We start from the raw sequence: 22,067 nt of genomic DNA on the forward strand, positions 1-22,067 counted from the left end.
GAAACACTGAGGGTGACCCAGCGGGACGCTCACTAGCAGCGTGCTCCAGGCTGGGTCACTTCATCTACCTCACAAACTGTACACGATGGAGTTTTTAGACACCACTTCTATTTTATGGTGTGGTATTATCCTACCACTTCTCCCCATTAAGACTTAACATTCACACTTCTTATCGGCTATCTCCCAAGTCCCCTTGTTCTGTGCTCTAAAACATCCACTTCTCTTCTGAATGAAAAAACTTCGGGGGTTAGTTGTCAAATTTAGAAAATTTATTCTTTTCAAAGAGAGAGTTAACCATGATACAAGACAATCAATATTTTGTGGAACATTTATAAACTTGGACGGGGCAACAATATAAGTATAGTACTTACAATAAAAAGTCAATGCGTTCCTATACTATATAGTATCATATACATTCACCCACCTCCCCAAAAAGTCACTTATAAAATGAATTCACTGAACTGTATTACAGCATGCCCATCATTAAGTACTGGATCTAGAACTAATTTTTAAACAGTAGCCCAACTTACCCGGACAAGTGCATCATCTATGATATGGTCACGTCTGACTTTGAGTCTCAAATATGGATTCAACTGCTGTCCTTGAACTAAACTGTAGAGAACAGTAATTCTTCGTTCACTGTACATGCGAATTCTATTGTCATAATATAATCCCAAATTCTTTGTGACAGCATTCAGTATAAAGGGACATGTCATAAAAGAGAACTTGTTCTCGGTTTCTACTTTGAAAAAAGTATAATCTTTATCCATTTCTAGAACATCATTCAGTGGTTCATTAATAAACTCTTCAAAAGGGATAAGTGGTTTTCGACAATCCAGAGTTTTAACAGCAAGTTCAGTTTCCAGTGGGTCCACTCGAGGACCTTTCTTGTTCCTTCTTTCTTCTCCCAGTAACTCCTGAAGTGTCAATTCACTGGACTCAGGAAGGGGCTCTTCATCATCTTCTTCATTATGGTTTGTGTCTACCTCCCCTCCTACTACATTTGCATAGTAAACCATTTTTAAGCACTTGGAAGCAGCAACAATAGCATCATCGTCGTTCACTAGATTTCGATTGTTAAAGTCAGTGCTTATGACTTTGTATGTAATAAGCTGCTGAAATGTTTCCATCATTCTCCGAATCTGGTCTGCACTGTATTTAGACCACAGTCTGACCAGTTTCCCTTGGGCTGCAAGGGGTAGCTTACTCATTGCTTTGCAAAACAGAGGCAAAGCCATTTCCAGATATTCAGGACTGTGGAGATTTCTATTCTCCATGACAATAATGAATAAATTCAGATAATTAGGATCTCGGGAGTATACATTGTGATACGTCAAGTCACATTCCACATTAGGTGACAAATACACAAGTGCGTTGAGAAAAGCAGTTTCTATTTTTTCATTAGAGAGCAATCTGGTGTAGACCCTTCTAATAGCCTCAATATCCACAGACACATCATCAGGGCCTAACTTTTGTAAGTTGTTATCTCCTTGTGAGCTATCACTTATCCTTGAGGAAGATGCTTCTGAATCCTCCTCCATAGCTGCTGCAGAACATGCAGCCTTTTCCTTTTCATCTTCATCTTTATCTTCGTCCTTTCCTTGAAGAGATTTCAGTTCTTCCTTGGTATGTTGCTTGACTTTCCGAAAGCTTTGTACCAATGCTTCAGCACTAGAAAAAACTCTTCCAATAACACGAATTAAAGGGGAATAATCCTCTCTCTCTCTACATAATTCAAGAATTTCATACACCATCTCTTCGGTTAGGTAAGTCACATCTAGAAAATCAGGAGAAGAGAGAACATTTATTTTCATAACATACACGCACATTTGCTTTAATAAATTCCAGTGAAAAACAAAATAGCCAAGTATTTTACACTAAATACCACTTGTGATTTACAACTATTTTTAAAAAGTATCTTTGTTTCAACAAACAAAACATGCTTATCTTTTTTCCCCAATGTACTAGTAATAGCAGTACAACCTTACTCATTCTTTCATATTCTATATACATTCTTATACACAGCTTTTAATGAGCTCAAACTCTTTTCACAATGATGACATATATTAACATGCACCATTAACTGTAAATATGAATCAAGGATATCATGTGCTGATTCATCACATTTCTCACTGTAGACCAGAAACAACAGCTATTTCTGAGAGGTTTCTCATTTCACTACTGTTTTCAAAAGACTAGGACTGAGGCAATGTTTTCAGAAAGGTTTCTTCAGAGTCTTCTTTTGGAAACATCCCATGTCCTAAAACCAAACCAGTTCCTTTCTGAGTCTTCCTTTATAGTTTTGTTTTTGTTTTTTTCAGGGTGATCATTCTGTGGGTGACGGAGAAGAATTAATATATCACTAACCATACACTCTGAAGTTGACAGATACTGCCATATGCAGCCAAGTAATAGGCTGGAATAAATCTTACACAGGAACAGGAAATAGTTACATAGTAATTAAAAAATAGAGTGGGAAGAAGACAACTTACAAACAGACAAGAGAAACACCACTGCTGCTGCTGCTAAGTCGCTTCAGCCGTGTCCGACTCTGTGCGACCCCATGGATAGCAAGCAGCCCACCAGGCTCCTCCATACACAGGATTCTCTAGGCAAAAACACTGGAGTGGGTTGCCATTTCCTTCTCCAAAACATACCACTAGTAGTCACCAAAATTTACTTCCTCTCCTTTCTGGGTACAGAGTTGGACACATTCTCCTTCTTTCCCAGCTTTCTGAGAAGTGCTACTTTCAAGCCAAGGTTTTTCTCCTTCTGGCTAATGGGATGACACTCCTAAGATGGTTCTGAAAATCGTGTTGAGGATAACAGCTGCCAATAAAGCTCCATCTTTGAATGACTGCGTGAATCAGAACTCTCTGCCAATCCAGGATATTATGATTGGTGGACAAGCTAGAAATAAATTCCCACTGTTTGTAATAAGACAGCATTCTTTCTGGAGTCTACTTAATATTGCAGTCTAGCTGATCCTTACAAGCCACCTTTCATTTCCCCCACCTTGACTTCAGTGTCTTTAAAATACAAGTAATGATTATCTCCCCTAAACTGATGTTACCACTGTTTCTTCAGCTTGTAATATTTAAATCCATAGGAGTTCATTAAGATTTTCTATTATATCCATTCTTCCCTATCAAGAAATAATATCCTAAGGCAAAAATGACAGGAGGTCATGAATGGCCAGACTGAATTCAACTTACTACATATTTTCACAGTTACAATAATGCTAACAAGGTGAAATGCTAATGAAATCACAAAAGAAATAAAAAAGAAGAGAACACTTCAAGGATTTTTTGAGATAAAAATATCTGGAGCAATGGATTGTTACAGACATGAAAAAGTGTATTGCAGTTTGCTGGAATTCATTTTACTTCCCTCTCATATCTGTCTTTAAATAATGTAGCTTAGGCCTACTTATCAGCTTTTGCTATCAGACTTTTTTGTTATCTGCCATTATCCTCTTTCAGAAAAAACAGACAACCCTACGACTCTCGTTATCTTTAATGACAAAGTTTAAATCTGTATGTATATTCCCTTGAGAGGAACAGAGTCAATATGCAAGGTTATGGAATGCATGAGTACCTAAGAGGAGTGCCACTGCATGAGATACGTTAGAAAAAGAAAACCTCCATGTGTTCCTTCTCTCACACTTTTCTTACTCAAGAAAAAAATACAAGCCCACACACAAAAATGAATCTTAACACACTATTTTCTAAAACTCCGAGTTCTCATCTCACTCAAATGCTGGTTTATTTTGTGCAACTTAATCTGAGCTTTTATAGTGTTTGACCTTTTCAAAGAAGGTATTGAGTGACTGAAGTGGAAAACAATGTAAAACATTCAAACTCAAAAAGTAGCAAACCCCAATGCTTGGGAACATCATACAATAAGCAATGTGTTGACTTAACACCTCATAAAACTCCCATGAAATTCAACTAAGAAAAAAAAAAAAAACAACTTTAAAATTAACTATAATGCACTCATTCCATAATTGATTATCAACTAAGAAAAAAAAAATCAGAAAAATCCATCCTATTATCTGAAATAAGCCTATATAATTACAAATTTTCACTACCAAAGCTGAGAAATATACCTCAGTAACAGCGCGTTTTCTGTTATGACCTGCATGAATATCAAACAATGTGTGCTCAGTCATGTCTGACTCTTTGTGATCCCATGGGCTGTAGGCCATCAGCCTCTGTCCATGGAATTTTCCAGGCAAGAAAACTGGAGTGGTTTGCTACTGCCTACTCCAGAAATTCTCCCTGACCCAGGGATTGAACCCACATCTCCTGCTCTGGCAGGCAGATTCTTTACTACTGTGCCACTGGGAAAGCCCCAAGGGATAAAAGAAAATGTTTTAATAGTCAATAATTTACTGCATATTATAAGTACTTCAATAAAATAAAACTTAAGAACAAATTATGCGGTACAATAATAAATGTATTTTAAATGAAAGTACAATAAGCAAAAGTGTTTCAATGCTATAGTCAAATAACTACATTAAACAAAAAGGAGTGAGTGAAAATAGCCTTTACAACAGTAAAAAACCAAATTTCACTTTACAAATCAATAGCAAAGAGAAGAATAAATACTCTGGGAAAAGATAATCAAAAAATCTGAAAGTTCCATGTATTTGTGTGTGTGTACTCTGATCCTTAATTATTATCAAACATGTCTGGCATTACTCAAAGTACTCAAATGTTTGACAGGTAAGATTAACCAATTACTAAAAGGATATGAAATATTTAATGACCAAACACAATATCTCATTCTAAACTAACAGAAGAAGGTCTATGTTTAATGCTGGCTAATACCCCAAGACTTTTGTGTCTTGAGACATATCAATTTAGTTTGCATGGCTATATTAACTTACATTTTCTACTGTAATTACCTCAACTCCAAAAGAAGGACTAAAATCACTTCATATCTGAAATGTGATCCTCTGAAACTGCTCTCTTCCCTCCAGCTCTCTAATACATCCGGGCAGATACTTTATGTTGGCTAACTCCAAATTCATTCACCAATCTTCATCATGACATGCCATTATGAAAGAAACTGCAAAAACTAAACACTAGTATTCCAATCCTCTTGCACTTGGGGTACCGATTTATGAAACACGTATGCAGACCTCAGTGGAAGTCTATCAGTAGACTTCTGAAGGTTTGCTTTCCTGATAAATGAAGCAAACATGACTAATTCATATTTTGAGTAGAAAAAAATCATTTACTTTTTATTAGTAGATAAAATAAGCTAACTAGTATCACCATTTCAAATTATGAAAACAAAGATTATAGAGGTATCTGCACATCATAAAACTGTTCTTTGACAAATTTAAAAACCAATGTGCTGTGCTCAGTCGTGTCCAACTCTTTGGGACCCATGGACAGTAGCCCATCAGGCCCCTCTGTCCATGAAACTTTCCAGGCAAGAATACGGGAATAGATTGCCACTTCCTACTCCAGGGGATCTTCTGACCCAGGGATCCAACGCATGTCCCTTAAGTCTTCTGCACTGGCAGGCAGATGCTCTACCACTGCACCACCTGGGGACATGTCAAGACCACTTTTCATACTGGCTAGTAAAAATTACCAAACTGCGGAAGAAATAAAAATGACGCACTCCAAATAGTTTTCGTAATTTTGAATAAATTATTCAGATATGTTTATAGCAAAGAGAACAAGTGATATATTTTGTCTATTAACTTTAAGAAAATATATTGGTTAAAACAATGTTATTGACAAAAATCTTAATATATCCCTTTAATCAAAAGAATGACAGCTTTGTCATCAAACACTTACACAGATCATAATTTTAGTGATGTAGATAATTATCGTCATTATAACAAATGGACCCTTGTACTGTCCAACAAATAAAATTTCTTAATATGATTCCTACCTCTACTTTTATATTTGCTTTAGAGTAAAAGACATTTTAAAATGCAAATAATTCGTGAATGAACAGCTTCCAAATGCTGAACCACCAAAATACAACATTTTATCACACCACAAATCTAATCTTCGGTCCTTGATATCAGACTGGCAACACAATTCTTTTATGGCCACAATCCTTTAAGAAAAAATCCTTAGGTTTGTTCTATTAAAAACACATAGGCATCTTCTAAACTTCAGTAATCTCTTCCTGGAAAGTGTGAAACTGCTAACTGGAGCGTATTTCCCATTATTTTAATGGGAAAAAAATTACAACAGGTTCTTTTAAGATAATGCAAAAAAATCCTAATTTCTTAATATGCAACCAATCCATGGTAAGTAGCTATTATAAATAACTATTCAGTGAAGACATAGGACACTGTGCTTCCTAATCATCAAATCATAAAGTTGTTAACACTTTGCATGCCGTAAACATGGCTTATGTTATGGACAGCAACGTTCTAGACCCACACACCCTTTTGGTAACAGGTCATGCCCTTCAGAACATCTTCAAGTGTTTCTGACATTCTACTAATTCTACATAAAAAGTACTAATATTTTATCCACATAGTGTTTTGCTTAAAATGTTAAGCTGAATCTTTCAGACATAAGTATAAATTAGCTAAAAAGACACTGCATTTTGAGATATAAACATTCTAACATTTGGGTATCCATAAAATGAGGCATTCTACTGAGAAAACAATAATTGAGACATTTTTGTATGATATACCTATATATTTTATGATATATGTATATGTGAATAATACTCTTAATCTATACCATTTTATACTTAAATTCTCATGCAAAATCAGAGTTTAGGGCAGACTATTCAATATCCAAAACTGAAACTAGAGCCAGCAAATATAATTAGCACTCAAAAGTACTAGTGGCGTTGATACATTCATGATTCCTAGTGGAAACATACGACAGTGAATACAGATGCTACCTGAAAAAGGGGGCGGGAAGAAGAGTGTTGCAGACTGGAAGAACAAACTGCTAAATTATACAGATTTGAGCTTAAACAGTACACGAAGACTGGGAATAACCACTCAGTAAGTACCTCTAATCCAGAAAAAGCACATAGCCAAAAAGAAGATAGGTACACCCATCCTGTATTATAACCCCCAATGGCTTGCTGCATTCAACTGTGACAGCACACCCTACATTCACAGTAACTGTTGTTCTCGTGATACACACTTACTGGGAAAATGCACATAATGTGCTGGTGGTTCAGTCGCTCAGTCGTGTCTGACTCTTGCAACCCCACAGACTGTAACCCGCCAGGCTGCTCTGTCCATGGGATTCTCCAGGCAAGAATACTGGAGTGGGTAGCCATTTCCTTCTCCAGGGGATCTTTCCCACCCAGGAATCAAATCCGGGTCTCCTGCTTTGCAGGCAGATTCTTTACTGACTGAGCTCTGTGGGAAGCCCTACTTTTACATTATACATATTAATAACATTCCCTTATTTATCTAGGGTGTGTGCTAATTCATAGAATTAGAAATATTCACACAATAAAGTTGTATAAAGTTATAAGAATTACTTTATTGTGGAAACAAACAGAGGCTATAACACAACTACATTTCACTAATTAATTTAAACTTGATTCAAATGACGGACGGTACTAAAAATTTTATAGAAATTTAACTTATATACATCTTAAACAAAAAGCCTTCTCTTTAAAACAGAATTACCTCTGGCAGGGCTGTCATTCATTCAGAAATTCAATTAGCTTGTTTCTAATACTGATTTGCCTTCACTGGGAGAAAGAAAGCTTGGGTGATTAAAAGAAAAAAAAATTTAACAGTTTTGGAATACAGGATTATTTAGACAGCCAAGTAAGGCTTGGGTAGAGTCTACCATTGTTAGGTAATGATTCTTGGCAGTATGAGTGTGCTAAATGCCTGGGAGAAGGTGAGCATGATACGCAAAGAATAGATCAGAAGGAAAACCAGTATTCTTCAGGTAATTGTTACAACATTTGCTGTGTCTTCAGAAATAGAAGCTCCTCTTTCTGCTCCGTCTGCTATATAGTGTTCAGGTTCCAAAATAAATTCCAGATACTTAAGCCAGCTAGTCTAAGCTAACTGACTTCATGGCCAGTCTGTGTCATTAACTACTATGTAATACGTTTTTCCTAGTGGAAAACATTTAATATTTCTAATCAATCCATTAAGAAAGGAACTTTTGGAAATATAATCTGCTTCTAATTAGAGACCATAAGAATAGTGAAAGAGTTAAATCATTAACTCAATTATTATTTAGGTCTGCCCTTTTCCACATAAAAATCAATTCCACTATAGACATGTCCTAAGCAAATGACAACAGTTAACACCTCACACATTTTGAAAATCTCTAATTTGGTTTTCAGTCAAAAATTCTCAATTAAAAATAGAACAGCTTACCTTTAAAATCATCTCTTGCTCCTTGCCCGTCCTTCTTGTTCATTTTTATGTCAGAGCAGTTGTTAGAGGCACCTTTAGAGTTTTCAAGGTAAGCTGAGCTTGCTCCTTTCTTGGAGGGATGAGGATCACAGAGTTTTGCATTAATCTTATAAAGCTCGAGGGCTTTAATAGCTGCTGCATTGTTATCCATACGACGAAAAGTTGGACAGGAAGCACAAAACTCATTCGTGCAGGCCTCATTTCCACAGCCCTCAGTTAACTGGTGGTAGTAGCGTTCTATTAGATGTTTTGCAGCTGCTCGCTTCCTGTACCAGACATTCAAACGATAAGCACAGTGATTAGTACAGCTCTCAGGTACAAAGCTCAACAGATCATCAGCAAGGCGAAAGTTAGTCAGGCACTGAAGTAATAAACTTGCATATTAAGATGAAGTACAGAAAATGGAGATGCACTACTTACACAAAACCTTTATCCGGAGAAATATTTGATAGCTATTTCTTAAGACCTATGAATATCAATGCTTGTCAAAATACTGTTTTCATAGACTGTGCTTTCCTTTGGTTTGGTGAGTGGGGCTTGTTTGATGTGTTTTAACTGTTTAGCACAATAGCTGAAAAGTTTTGTGGGTAAGAGTTTTAGTATGTTATCACTTTAAAATTAACACTAAGAAAATGAAGAGTCCAAAGTACCATTCCAGCTTTCTTTTCTATAATCCCCATTTTGTTTCAACATCTGTAAATACTTGATTGACAGGTAACACAGAACTTCTATGTGGAACAAAAAAGACTCCCCCCTTTCACTATATGGAGAATTTAAAAAGATATTTATAAATAAAATATTCCAAGCTTGTTATTATATTACAAGAAAGAGGCTCAAAACATACTACCCTGAACCCAAAAGGTGTCATTAAACCTTACCATAGTACCATTAATACCTCATTAATACTATGCCATGGGAATATCAAATATCTTAAATTCTCTTTAGAGCAAAATCTTATATCCCTCTTACGTTGTGAGCTTAATGTATGTGAATGAATGTTTCATTACTGCTGTTCCAGAAGACCTAGCAAGGTCAGTGAAAGTGAAAGTGTTAGTCCCTTAGTAATGTCTGACTCTTTGCAACTCACAGACTCATTGCAGGATGACTCACTGTAGACTGCAGAACCGACTCATTGGAAAAGACCCTGGTGCTTGGAAAGATTGAAGGCAGGAGGAGAAGGGGACGACAGAGGATGAGATGGTTGGATGGCATCACCAACTTGACAGACGTTGAGTTTGAGCAGCTCTGGGAACTGGTGATGGACAGGGAGGCCTGGCATGCTGCAGTCCATGGAGTCACCAAACACTGAACCCGACTGAGCGACTGAACTGAACTAACTGAACTGAGACTGTAGCCCACCAGGCTCCTCTGTCCATGGAATTCTCCAGGCAAGAAAACTGGAATGGGTTGCCATTTCCTTCTCCAGGGGATATTTCCGATCTAGGGATTTAACCTGGGTCTCCTGTATTACAGGCAAACTTTACCATTTGAGCCACCCAGGGAAGCCCAGCAAGAATACTGAAGAAGGGGTTATTTCGTCAAGTAAGAAGCTGGACTAGATTTCTATCTTTACAGTTTATTCAAATCTTAAGATCTATATACTTCTCCTACTATTGATGTGATAAGATGACCATAACTTTGAGTAGTCTACTGATTAAAAAAACCCATAATTCATAGCTATTCCTTTTGGTTCCAAATACACATGTAGGAATAAAAATATCAAATAATCATAACTAGAAAAAATAATTTACCTAATTTAATTCTTAAGATGTTCTTACAATTATCTCACAAACATGTAGGACTAAATGGCAAACAGTATTAGAGTTTACATCTTGTTAATCATGAGATACATCTTGTTAATCATGAGAAACGGAACAACTCACAAGAAGACAAATAAGGGACACATTAGTAAGTTCAATTTTGTCTCAAAAGTAGGACTTTGTCCCTAAACTATCAAGGTAAGTGACAAACAGTAATAAACACATTCAATTCATTCTGCCGCTCTGTTTTTCAGATGTTCCATGCAAATTTACCACTCACTACATGCAAATAGAGGAAAAAAGAAAAACCCACAAAATGCTCTTAAAAACTGCATGAACATGACTTGAGATATCTTATTATATGCAGTTATAAATTACTCCACTCCTGAAAATTAAAATATATTATTCCAAATATATCACTGTGCTAAATATTAAAATGACAACATGTAAAGAGATATAAAGGATCTATAAGATTTATGCCACACATTGCTGCTTCTTCAAAAATGCAATAGCTTTCCCTAGTGAGAAGATAAACAAATATGAATTTTATTTCTGGCGGAAAATTATTAACATGCATCAAAAGTCTTAAAAATGAATACGAGGATCAACCATATGAACCAAAGATCCCATTTTTGGTGAAATAGGGCAGTTTTGCAAAATACGATGTTTATATAAAGCCTGGGAAAAAACTGACATGCCATAAAAACAGGAGATTACTAAAAGGAACTGATAACCATCCACACAATGGAACAAATAAAAATTATCAAGATTTGAATTTAGCATAGATCATTAGTTGATCTTTTAATTGTAAAAGTCAGTTACAAAGTACTGTCATAATTAGCCTTTTTTATTTCAAAGTGTTAATAGCCATTTCTCTGAATGTTGTTGGATGGGTTTTTAAAATTATTCTATCATGTTGCTTGTAAGTTATTTTTTCTGTAACAGTACTTTATTAAAATTAATGAATATGAAAGAGGAACTGTTAGTGATTTTAAAACTTCATATATGTGATTTGAATGGCTTCCAGGTTTACTAAATTATCAATATGATTTTTAAAAGATTAGTTTCAAAGTTCAAAATACCAAAAATAATTTAGCTATTTTAGAATGTTGGGTTTTGTTCTTTAAAAAAAAAAAAAAAAAAGTCATATACATAATGCTTTTGAATGCAATGCATAAACAAGTGTGAACACCAAAAACAGAACAAGACTGAGAAATCAGAAAACTGGCTCTAAGTCTCAAAGTAGCTGTACTATCGGGCCCTCAGTTTCCAATCTTTAAGGCTCCTTTCAGTTCTAAATCTGTAACAGGGAGGTGAGCAAAGTACTAGCATTTATGGAATAGCTGGTAACATACTGGACATACTGCTAGGCACCATAACACAGGTTATCTCATCTGAGTTCCATGACTCTGAGGATTATCGTCAGTCTACAGCCAAAAAGGGACACAGAGTCAAACCATGCATCCAAGGTCACACAAAGGTAACTGCAGAACAACTCGGATAAAAACAGGAGTCCAAGAGACCTTCCAGCTTCAGAGTCTAAGTCGACTATACTGTCTTACAGAAGGTGATACATTTCAATTCCAATTCTTACTAAAAAACTTTTATGGAAAAAAAAAATCCCATAAATAGTATGTAACTGAAAAAAGTAAAATGCATTCTGAAAAACCATAATATGAATCTCATATTTATGGAATATCTGGCATCACACAAGAATACAAGCTTCTTGAGGAACAGGTAGCAAGCACTCTATTCAGCAAAGTAAACATATCTATTTTTTGAAGACCTAATAGGCATTTTACAGATACTCTCACTTTGGAAGATGGTAAACCCTGTAAGTTAAAACCTCACACTCAGGCCAGAATGTCCAAGTTCACATGCTGGCTCTGCCACTTAGTAACTATGTGACCCTGAATACGTTTACTTAAATCTCCTATGTCTCAGTTTTCTCATCTTAAAAATGATGGTATATAGAATTATTATGGCTGTGAGAGAACTAAATGAGTTACTATATATATAAAAAGTCCTTAGAACACTGCACAGCACACAGTTTAAGCACATGTTAGCCACCGTTCTTGTTATAATTGTTACTACCATCCTAAAAGTCTATATTATGCTCAGAGGAGTTATATACCTAATCACACATCTTATAAGAGATCTGAACCCAGGTTTGACTCCAAACCTTGGGCCTTTAATACCATTAAGAATAGATTTAAGAGTAGGCCCCTCTATTTGATCCACTTCTCTGCCCCAAGACTTAGAAACAGCAGCTAGACTGATGAGACAAGACTGAAAGGCCAAGCCAGAATCTCCATGTTATCAGTGGGATCAACCATACCAAATATTTTTCTTCTTCCCTCACTTCACTGACACCTGGAATTACCTGTACACAATTCTGTATCCCCATCTAATTAAGAGCATATTAAAAGGTCTAGACATTGGGAAATGTGTATGTTAATAATGACATTTTGGTAAATAACCTGTACAAGATTAATCCCTGTACACTAAGAGTTACCAATTCAAAGATCATGGACCAATCTGTTACCTGTTTTTTTAAAAGCTTTGCAGGCTAAGAATTGTTCTTAAATTTTAAATGGTTGAGAAAGTCAGTTAAGAAAAGTAGTATATCTTGCGACATGTAAAAATTACATGAAATTTAAATTTTAGCATCCAGTCTTACTTAGAACATAACCATGCTCATTCATTTACATGCTGCTTACTGCTGTTTTCACACTAAAGCAGCACAGTTGAGTAGTTTTCAGAGATTGTACAGTCTAGCCTGCAGAGCCTAAAATAAATACCACCAGGCCGTGACAGAAACAATTTCCCAACTCTTAATTTAGACACTGTGCCCTCCAGTGATGCTTCCATCCAATCACGTGGCCTCCTCACTCTTTTCAATCAGCAAATCAGTGCAATAAAATGTGTAACTCCCTCAAATGTGAAGAAAGAAGGGAAGGAGGAAAGGTAAAGAAGGGACAAAGAGAGACAAAGAGGAGGAAGAAAATGAGAAAACAGGAAAGATATGAAGAAAGGTCTTTTCCCTACTGGTTCCTTCAGTGACATATTATGGGTCATTCAAAACTATCCCAAGATGGGTTCTGGCTTACTTTCCATAATTTCCTTCTATCTTACTTTTATTCTATGTGAAAAACAAACCAGTACTTTATAACATACTGACTTTTTATAAAAGGTACTTTTTCTTATCAAATCCTGTGAAACCATCTAGTGAGAGTGCTCTCAATGATCGTGACTCTTGACATTACTTACACATTTAAAACGAACAGTACTTTCCACTGACTTGTTTTATTTCTATGAATCATTAAGACATGGAATCAATCATATGTTCTATGGAATAAATCATATGTGGAGGGCAAGTTACTCTAGAAAACTTGGCAGAAATCTTTTTAAGAATGGTTTCACCTTCAGGGAAAGGGATGTCAGTGACTTTGAAATGTATGGGGATAAAAAAGATGGATTGACGAATAAAAGTAGAAGGGTAGGTATGTGACAAAGCAATGTAAATAATAAAAGCAGAATCCAGATGACAAATGAGATGAAAAAATCTAGTAGAGGTGATGCAATTCCAGCTGAGTTACTTCAAATCCTAAAAGATGATGCTGTGAAAATGCTGCACTCAACATGCCAGCAAATCTGGACAACTCAGCAGTGGCCACGGGACTGGAAAAGGTCAGTTTCCATTCCAAATTGCAAAGAAAGGCAAAACCAAAGAATGTTCAAACTACCACACAACTACACTCATCTCACATGCTAGCAAAGCAGTGCTCAAAATGCTCCAAGCAAGGCTTCAACAGTACATGAACCAAGAACTTGCAGATGTTCAAGCTGGATTTAGAAAACGCAGAGGAACCAGAGATCCAATTGCCAGCATCTGTTGGATCACAGAAAAAGCAACAGAGTTCCAGAAAAACATCTACTTCTGCTTCACTGACTATGCTAAAGCCTTTGACTATGTGAATCACAGCAAACTGTGGAAAATTCTTCGAGAGATGGGAATAGCAGATCACCTTACCTGCCTCCTGAGAAACCTGTATGCACATCAAGAAGCAACAGTTAGAACCAGACAGGGAACAACAGATTGGTTACAAATAGGCAAAGAAGTACATCAAGACTGTATATTGTTACCATGTTTATTTAACTTATATGCAGAGTACATCATGTGAAATGCTGGGCTGGATGAAGCACAAGCCGGAAACAAGATTGCAGGAAGAAATATCAATAACCTCAGATAAGCAGATGACACCACCCTTATGGAAGAAAGCAAAGAGGAACTAAAGAGCCTCTTGATGAAAGTGAAAGAGGAGAGTGAAAAAGTTGGCTTAAAGTTCAACATTCCAAACACTAAGATCATGGCATCTGGTCCCATCACTTCATGGCAAATAGATGGGGAAACAGTGGAAACAGTGGCTGACTTTATTTTTCTGGGCTCCAAAATCACTGCAGATGGTGACTGCGGCCATGAAATTGAAAGACTCTTGCTCCTTGGAAGGAAAGCTATAACCAACCTAGACAGCATATTAAAAAGCAAAGATATTACTTTGCCAACAAAGGTCCATATAGTCAAAGCTATGGTTTTTCCAGTAGTCATGTATGGATGTGAGAGTTGGACTATAAAGAAACCTGAGCAACAAAAAATTGATGCTTTTGAACTGTGGTGATGGAGAAAGGACTGCAAGGAGATCCAACCAGTCAATCCTAAAGGAAATCAGTCCTGAATATTCATTGCAAAGACTGATGCTGAAGCTCCAATACTTTGGCCACCTGATGTGAAGAACTGACTCACTGGAAAAGACCCTGATGCTGGAAAAGACTGAAGGCAGGAGGAGAAGGGGACGACAGAGGATGAGATGGTTGGATGGCATCACTGACTCAATGGACGTGAATTTGAACAACCTCTGGGAAATGGTAAAGGACAGGGAAACCTGGCGTGCTGCAGTTCATGGGGTTGCAAAGAGTCAGCCATGGCTGAGCAACAAAAAGATGACAGGCACATGGCATCAACTTATCTGCTTGTTTGTAAATATTTAAAATAAATCATGTGGGGAAAATACTGTTGTCATATTGCAACTTTTTTAGAGAACAGATCAAATAAATGGCAGAGGGAATGGTTTTAGTCATCAATGAAGGAAAAGGAAAACCATCATCATCAATGACACAAATACCACATTTGCTGACTCAGTTTCTGGAACAGTCCAGTACTTATCAGAAACAAAAAAACTCAAAAAACCCTGTAATAATAAGAGTTATACTCTGATCACATTAGGTACCACAACTTAATTTGTCTAGTAAGGAAACAAATACGAGAAAAGTATGCTAACGTTCCTGTACCAACAGCAAACCACTGAAGTCAGAACCACTGAAACAACTGTCGGCAATATAGCATGGAAGTTGAAAATGATCTTAAACTGAACTTAATAGGAAGCTGGAAAATAAACAATAAATACAAGAACAAAGAAGATGAAATAAACAGCAACTATCAGAGGACGTCCCTAAGTGGTTAAGACTCCACACTCCCAATGCAGGGGGCATGTATTTGATCCCTGGTTGTGGAACTAAGATTCAGCATGCTGCATGGTGTGACCGGGAAAAAAAAAAAAAAAAAAAAAAGCAACTGTCAGAAAGTGAAGATGTATCAGTGAACAATGAGCAAACAAGACTGGAATTAAAATTTAAAAGAATGATAGAACTTAAAAGAATCAGAAACTGTGACTGCAATGTAAAAACTACTGGTGGACAAAGTATACAATAATGAAAGGAGATAAAAAAGGCAAAGATCAAAAGAACATGTGAATGTTAAGTATAAGGACTTTAACTGAAAATAAAGTCAAATGATGATGTGAGGAATCAAGACGTCAGAGATAAAACACAAAGGGCCCAAGACTTGTATCATCAGTCTATAAAGCTAATAACCACTGTTTACTAGCCTCAAAGTAAGCAGAACACCTTTGTTTCTTTTAGAATGTTACCTCTGTAAATGTGCCATCCCCTTTCCCAAAGTTTTACTTAACATAAGAAAATTTTAAGAATTACCAATGTTATCCTAGATATTAGTAGGCCTTATAGACACAGATCCAATGAAAAAACATCTGTGACACAGCTATGATCAGATTTAAGGTAGTGTCTGTTACAATGGACCAAAATGAATTATTAAATTATCTGAATTGTGAACTCATTATTACCATGATCCAAACAATGAACCATTAACTACAGAATACGATATAGTTTCCACCAAAAGATTTTTACTTAAATTGGTACATTTTACTTTAGAAATATGTTTAACAATAACTCCTGAGTACTCTTTTACTGAGGTTTATAATCTCACTGCCTAAATAGTTTCTTACACAGTATACACAGAAACTGTAGAAAAAACTTATATAAAATTACTCATCTTAAAAAACCTTTCGGTTTTTTAAACAGCGTGACATTTTAGAGTGAAGTATAATAAACAAACAATAAAATATATCCATCCACCTCCCTCCAACTGAGATCTGAAAGGGAAAGGAATGCAAAGCACATGTTGGCATTACTGCAGAGCAACTACTAATTCTCTGTGATGATCATGAAATATGGTCTTTGATTTCTGTTTCTGATTCAAAGACAATCAAGACAAAACTTGTCCCATGACTGATTATACACTTGAATGTCTACCATGGATCAGGCAATATGCTGTAATTTCTGTGATAAAGATCTGGCTGGCTCACTATTTTGCAATTCTAAATAGCTGGATCACCTATAAAATAATCTTTTTGTTAGGGAGCTCAGAAAAACTTGGAGTTATTTAAAAACTTAATAGATTTAATATACACTGCTGAGAAAACACCTAGAGTTCTTTCAGTTAGGGTGAAAAAATTATTAAGACAGATCTTTTAATTTATACTAAAGATTATTTAATATATATCAAAGTTAGTTTTATATAGATGATAAATGAACCCATAGGTATATTCCTCCATTAACTGAACTGTACAATGACTAAATTATTTGAGAAAAGATAAAAAACTAACCAGCTAACCAGAACTGAGTCAGCAGGATAGAGAAAAAGGAAGCACCAGACAGATTAGTAGTTTGTTGCTCAGTCGTGTCCCACTTTTTGCGACCCCATGGGCCCACCAGGCTCCTCCCTCCATGGGATTCTCCAGGCAAGAGTACTAGAGTGGGTTGCCATTTCCTTCTCCAGACAGATTCTTCCACAGAAACTGACTTAAATGTGATGCCAAAACTTTTTTGAGAGCTCCAAAACCTGCAGAAAGCTGCAGGTACCCCCAGCAAACTCAAAGACTAAACCAGTCAGAAATGTGTAAGAAAAGTTATTCCATATCAACTGCCTCAACCTCTCCCCAAGTAGCACAGTTCACAATAGTGATGAAAAGCCTAATTTGCAGCAACACCCTTGATAAGCGGAAAAAAAAGAGACAGAGAGAAGAATTACATCCAACATTCCAGTTTTTCAAGGGGCTGCACAAGGGACTAGTTTCTGTCTAGCCTAACTCAGAGAACTGGACCCAGAATACACTGGATGCCGAGGGAAGACAAAAGGCAGGTCTCTGGCTTGCTGTAGACCCAGAGAACTGTAAGTGAGACAGAAAGACACAAGAGAGGGCAAAAGACTATACACTCTTGAAAAAAACAACCAATAATAAACCCTTTCAATTGGGAAACTACAAGGAGAAATCCAGAGAAGATGCACCCCCTGAAAGATTTTAGAGGTACCAATATTCTCTAGCTACGCTGAATGATGTGATCCTCCCCTCTATGAAGCCAGTCCATGAAGAATGGAAGAGAAAGTGTTTTCCAAATGCAAAATCCACAACAAGAAGACACATAAAAAACAGAATCACAATCCAGTCAAATGAACAAAATAAAGTTCTAGAAAATGACCTTAAACAAATAAGGGTTCTACAAATTAAAATGACACACACACACAAAAAACCAGTATAATTGCCATAAGGAAACAAAGTACAACAGAACATAAATAAACAACTGGATGAAATTATGAGGCATGAACAAAATGAGAACACCAACAAAAAGAAGAGACAAAAAAGGAACCAAACAAAAATTCTAGAGCTGAAGTATACAATAACTGAATTGAAAAATTCACAAGAGGGGATCAATTTCAGATTTGATCAAGCAGAAGTAAAAAAAAAAAAAAAAAATCAATGAACTTGATGGGTGAGTCTTTGAAATTCTTGAATCAGAATGGAAAAAAGCAAAAAAAAAAAAAAAAAAAAGAAGAAAAGTGAAGAAAGTCAAAGGGACTTCCGGGATGAAATATCATCAAGCTGACCAACATATGCACTGGGGAATACCAGCTAGAGGAGAGAGAATGAAGCAAGCTAAATGAAAAATTAACAGCCAAATGCCTCCCAAATCTGAGGAAGAAAATGGACATCCAATCTTAAGAGGCTCAAAGGACTCCAATTAGGATGAAGAGTCAGACACAACTGAGCGATTTCACTTTTACGCATTGGAGAAGGAAATGGCAACCCACTCCAGTGTTCTTGCCTGGAGAATCCCAGGGACGGGGGAGCCTGGTGGGTGGCCATCTATGCGGTCGCACAGAGTCGGACACAACTGAAGCGACTTAGCAGCAGCAGCAAAGAGACACATAGTAAGATGCAAAAGAGAGAATCCTGAAAGCAGCCAAACAGAAACAACTGGTGACACACAAGGAAGCTATCATAAGACTATAAATAGACTTATCAGCAGAAATCTTGCAGGCCAGAAAAGAGTAGGATGACATTCACAGTGCTGGAGATAAGTAACTTCCAACCAAAAGCAATATTATTTGGCAAAACTGACTTTAAATGCAAAGGAGATATAAAGACCTCCTAGCATTAAAAAAAAGCTGAGCTAGTTCATCACCATTAAACCTGCCTTACAAGAAATGCAAAAGGACACACAACAAAACAGCATCTGAAAACATAAAGCCTTCTGGTAAAGGTAAATTTATAGGCAAACATAGAATCCTGCAATACTGCAATGGCGATGAGTGTGTCACTTTATATTCAGGTAGAGTTAAATCAGAGCAACATTTAAAAAAACCAACTCAACTATAAGGACTCCTCTGGCGGTCCAATGGTTAGGAAACCACCTGACAAGACAGAGGACGCAGGTTCAACCCTGGTTAGGAAACTAAGATTCCAGCTGTTGCCAAGCAACTAAGTTCTTGTGCTGCAACTACTAAGCCCATGCATCACAACTAGAGTCCATGAACCACAAGAAAAGATCTGATACGATGCAGCAAACATTCTGAGTGCTCCAGCTAGCGCTTGACACAGTCAAATAAATTGAGCATTTTTTAAAAACTCTGCTATATGTTAATGGATATGAAACACAAAAAGGTGCGATTTATGTCATAACAAAAAGAAGAAACCTGTAAAGTTTTTGTATGCAACTGAAATAATTATTTGTTTAAAATACATCACTAGTATTTTAAGATTTTATGTAATCACCATGGTGAACACAATGGTAAACACCAGCTTCCCCAGTGACTCAGTTATAAAGAAGCTGCCTGTAATAGCAGCCACAGGAAACACAGGTTCAATCCCTGGGTTGGGAAGATCCCCTGGAGAAAGGAATGGCTACCCACTTCAGTATTCTTGCCTGGAGAATTCCATGCAGAGGAGCCTGGCGGGCTACAGTCCACAGGGTCACAAAGAGTTAGACACGACCAAAATGACTTAGCACATAAACACAAAGAAAATACTTATAAAAGATGCACAAAGAAAGGAATCAAAGCATGTCACTATAAGAAAAGAAAAAAAGAACACAAAGGAAGACATCTCACAGGAAAAAAGGGAAAAAAATAATTATAAGATATACAAAACACAATTAGCAAGATGGCAACAGTAAGTCCTTTCCCATCAGCACTTACTTTAAATATTAATGGATTAAACTCCTAATCAAAAGATACAGAATGGCTAAATGGGATAATGAATTTAAAAAAAAGAAAAACCCAACCATGGGGAAGAGAGTAAATGAGCCAAGACGGCATGTTCAGGCTCTCTTGCCCCAGGTTTTGTAAATAGTGAGCATGCAGCAGCTGAGATCACTGATCACACTATGCATGTGTGTCATGAGGCACTGCTTGGCCACAGGCTACTCTGTGCTGTTGGCGCTTGTGAGCTCCGCCTAGAAAGCGGCGGCATTACTGCTGCATCATGGCTGTGCCCGTGAGGCCAGCCGTGAGAGGAGAGAGTACAGCAGTTCTGCTGCTATGGCTGCTGTGCCAGCCAGATGAGACGAAAGAATAAGTGGGTCTGCAATTCCCACGGCTCCTTGAGTTTTCTTCCAGCTTCCCCACTTGTGCTTTGTCTACCATGGGTTCAATGAGCAGTGTGCAGTGAGATACAGTGGGACAACTGGCGTCAAGAGCAGGATCAGCAAGACACTAACTAAATGCTGTATACAAAAGAGTTCCTTTACAGATACAAGGACATACATACACAAGCTGAAAGTGAAATAAAGAAAACAACATACTATGCAAGTGATAACTGAAAGAAGGCAGATAATATATGAGAAAATAAAGACCTATAAGTTAAAAATTGTCATTAAGAAACAACAAACATAACATATAATTTTTAAAAAATGATCAATTCACCAGAAAGATACAACTAAAAATATATGTGCAGAGCACTGAAATAAATTGAGGAAACATTGACAGATGGAAGGAAGAAACAGACAGTAACAATTATGGTATGACATTTTAGTACCTCACTTCCCATAGTGTATGTATCTACCTGACAAAATCATTTGGGAGACAAAGGACTTGAACACTATAATAGAACAAATGGACCTAACAATCGAATAAAAAACGTTGCACAAAACAACAGCAGAACCTACATTTCCTCAACTGCACATGAGACGTTTTCCAGGGAAGAGCACATGCCACGCCACAAAACAATCTTAGCAAAATTTCAGAAGATGGTGATCATACTGTGTCCTTCCCAACTGCAACAGAATGAAATAAAAAAATCACAATTAAAAGGAAAACTTGAAACTAGCCACTATGAAAATTAAAAAACATAGTCTGAACAACCAATGGGTCAAAGAAGAAATCAGGAAAAAAAAAAAATTACAGAATTCCTTGAAAGACAACTATGAAATAAAGCATATCAAAATGTATGGGATGCAGAGGAAACATGGGAAGTTCACAGAGGTCAACACCCACATTAAAAACGAGAAAAGACCTCAAATCAAAAACTTAATTTTAGACCTCAAGTAACCAAAAAAACAAACTAATTCAAAGTTAGAAGGAAGGAAACAATAAAGATTACAAAGAAATGAAATAGAGCACAGACAAAGAGAAAAACTAACCAATGACAGTTGTTTGGGGGGGATTTCAAGAAAATCATCAAATCATTTGTTAAACCAAGAAAAAACTCAAATTTTCAAAATCAGAAATAAAAGAAGATAAATTATAATGATGCCACAAAAACAGAAAACATCATAAGAGACCACTAACAACAAGATACACCAATGAGCTGAATAACCTTAAAAAAATAAGTATATATTTCTACAAAAGTCCAGGACAAGAAAGTTTCACTGGAGAATTCTACCAAAGATTTAAAGAAGAATTAACACCAATCCTTCTCAAACTCGTCCCCAAAAATGGAGAGAAGGATACCCTTCCAAATTTACCTATGAGGGAAGCATAATCCTGATGCCAAAACGAGAGACATATAAGACAAGAAAAATATACACCAATAACCCTGATGAATATGGATGCAAAAATCAATAAATGACTAGGAAGTAAAATCTGACAACACTTTCAAGTTATACACCACCACCAGGTGGGATTTCTGGAATGTTAAGATGTTTCATCATATGAAAATCAGTCAATGTCATATACCAAACTACTGCCCAAATGAAGGACAACAATAACATGATCATCTCAACTG

General features: G+C 36.6%; 1 protein-coding gene across 5 annotated transcripts in view; it reads right to left on the reverse strand.

Moving 5' to 3' along the window:
• The window catches only part of UBE3A (ubiquitin protein ligase E3A), a 93,468-nt gene that overhangs the window by 22,374 nt on the left and 49,027 nt on the right, over positions 1 to 22,067 (reverse strand). For 3 of the 5 annotated variants that reach the window (XM_018066087.1, XM_018066091.1, XM_018066092.1), the window contains 2 exons: positions 8,351 to 8,655; positions 531 to 1,777 (listed from right to left, as the gene is read on the reverse strand). In XM_018066087.1, the coding sequence (XP_017921576.1) occupies positions 531 to 1,777; positions 8,351 to 8,655 (1,552 nt within the window). Of the gene's footprint in view, positions 1 to 530; positions 1,778 to 8,350; positions 8,656 to 21,009; positions 21,118 to 22,067 lie in introns of all 5 variants that reach the window. The other 2 variants (XM_018066088.1, XM_018066090.1) reach the window with 1 other exon arrangement.

The sequence above is a fragment of the Capra hircus genome, chromosome 21, assembly GCF_001704415.2.
Source record: "Capra hircus breed San Clemente chromosome 21, ASM170441v1, whole genome shotgun sequence".
NCBI classification, from domain to species: Eukaryota; Metazoa; Chordata; class Mammalia; order Artiodactyla; family Bovidae; genus Capra; species Capra hircus.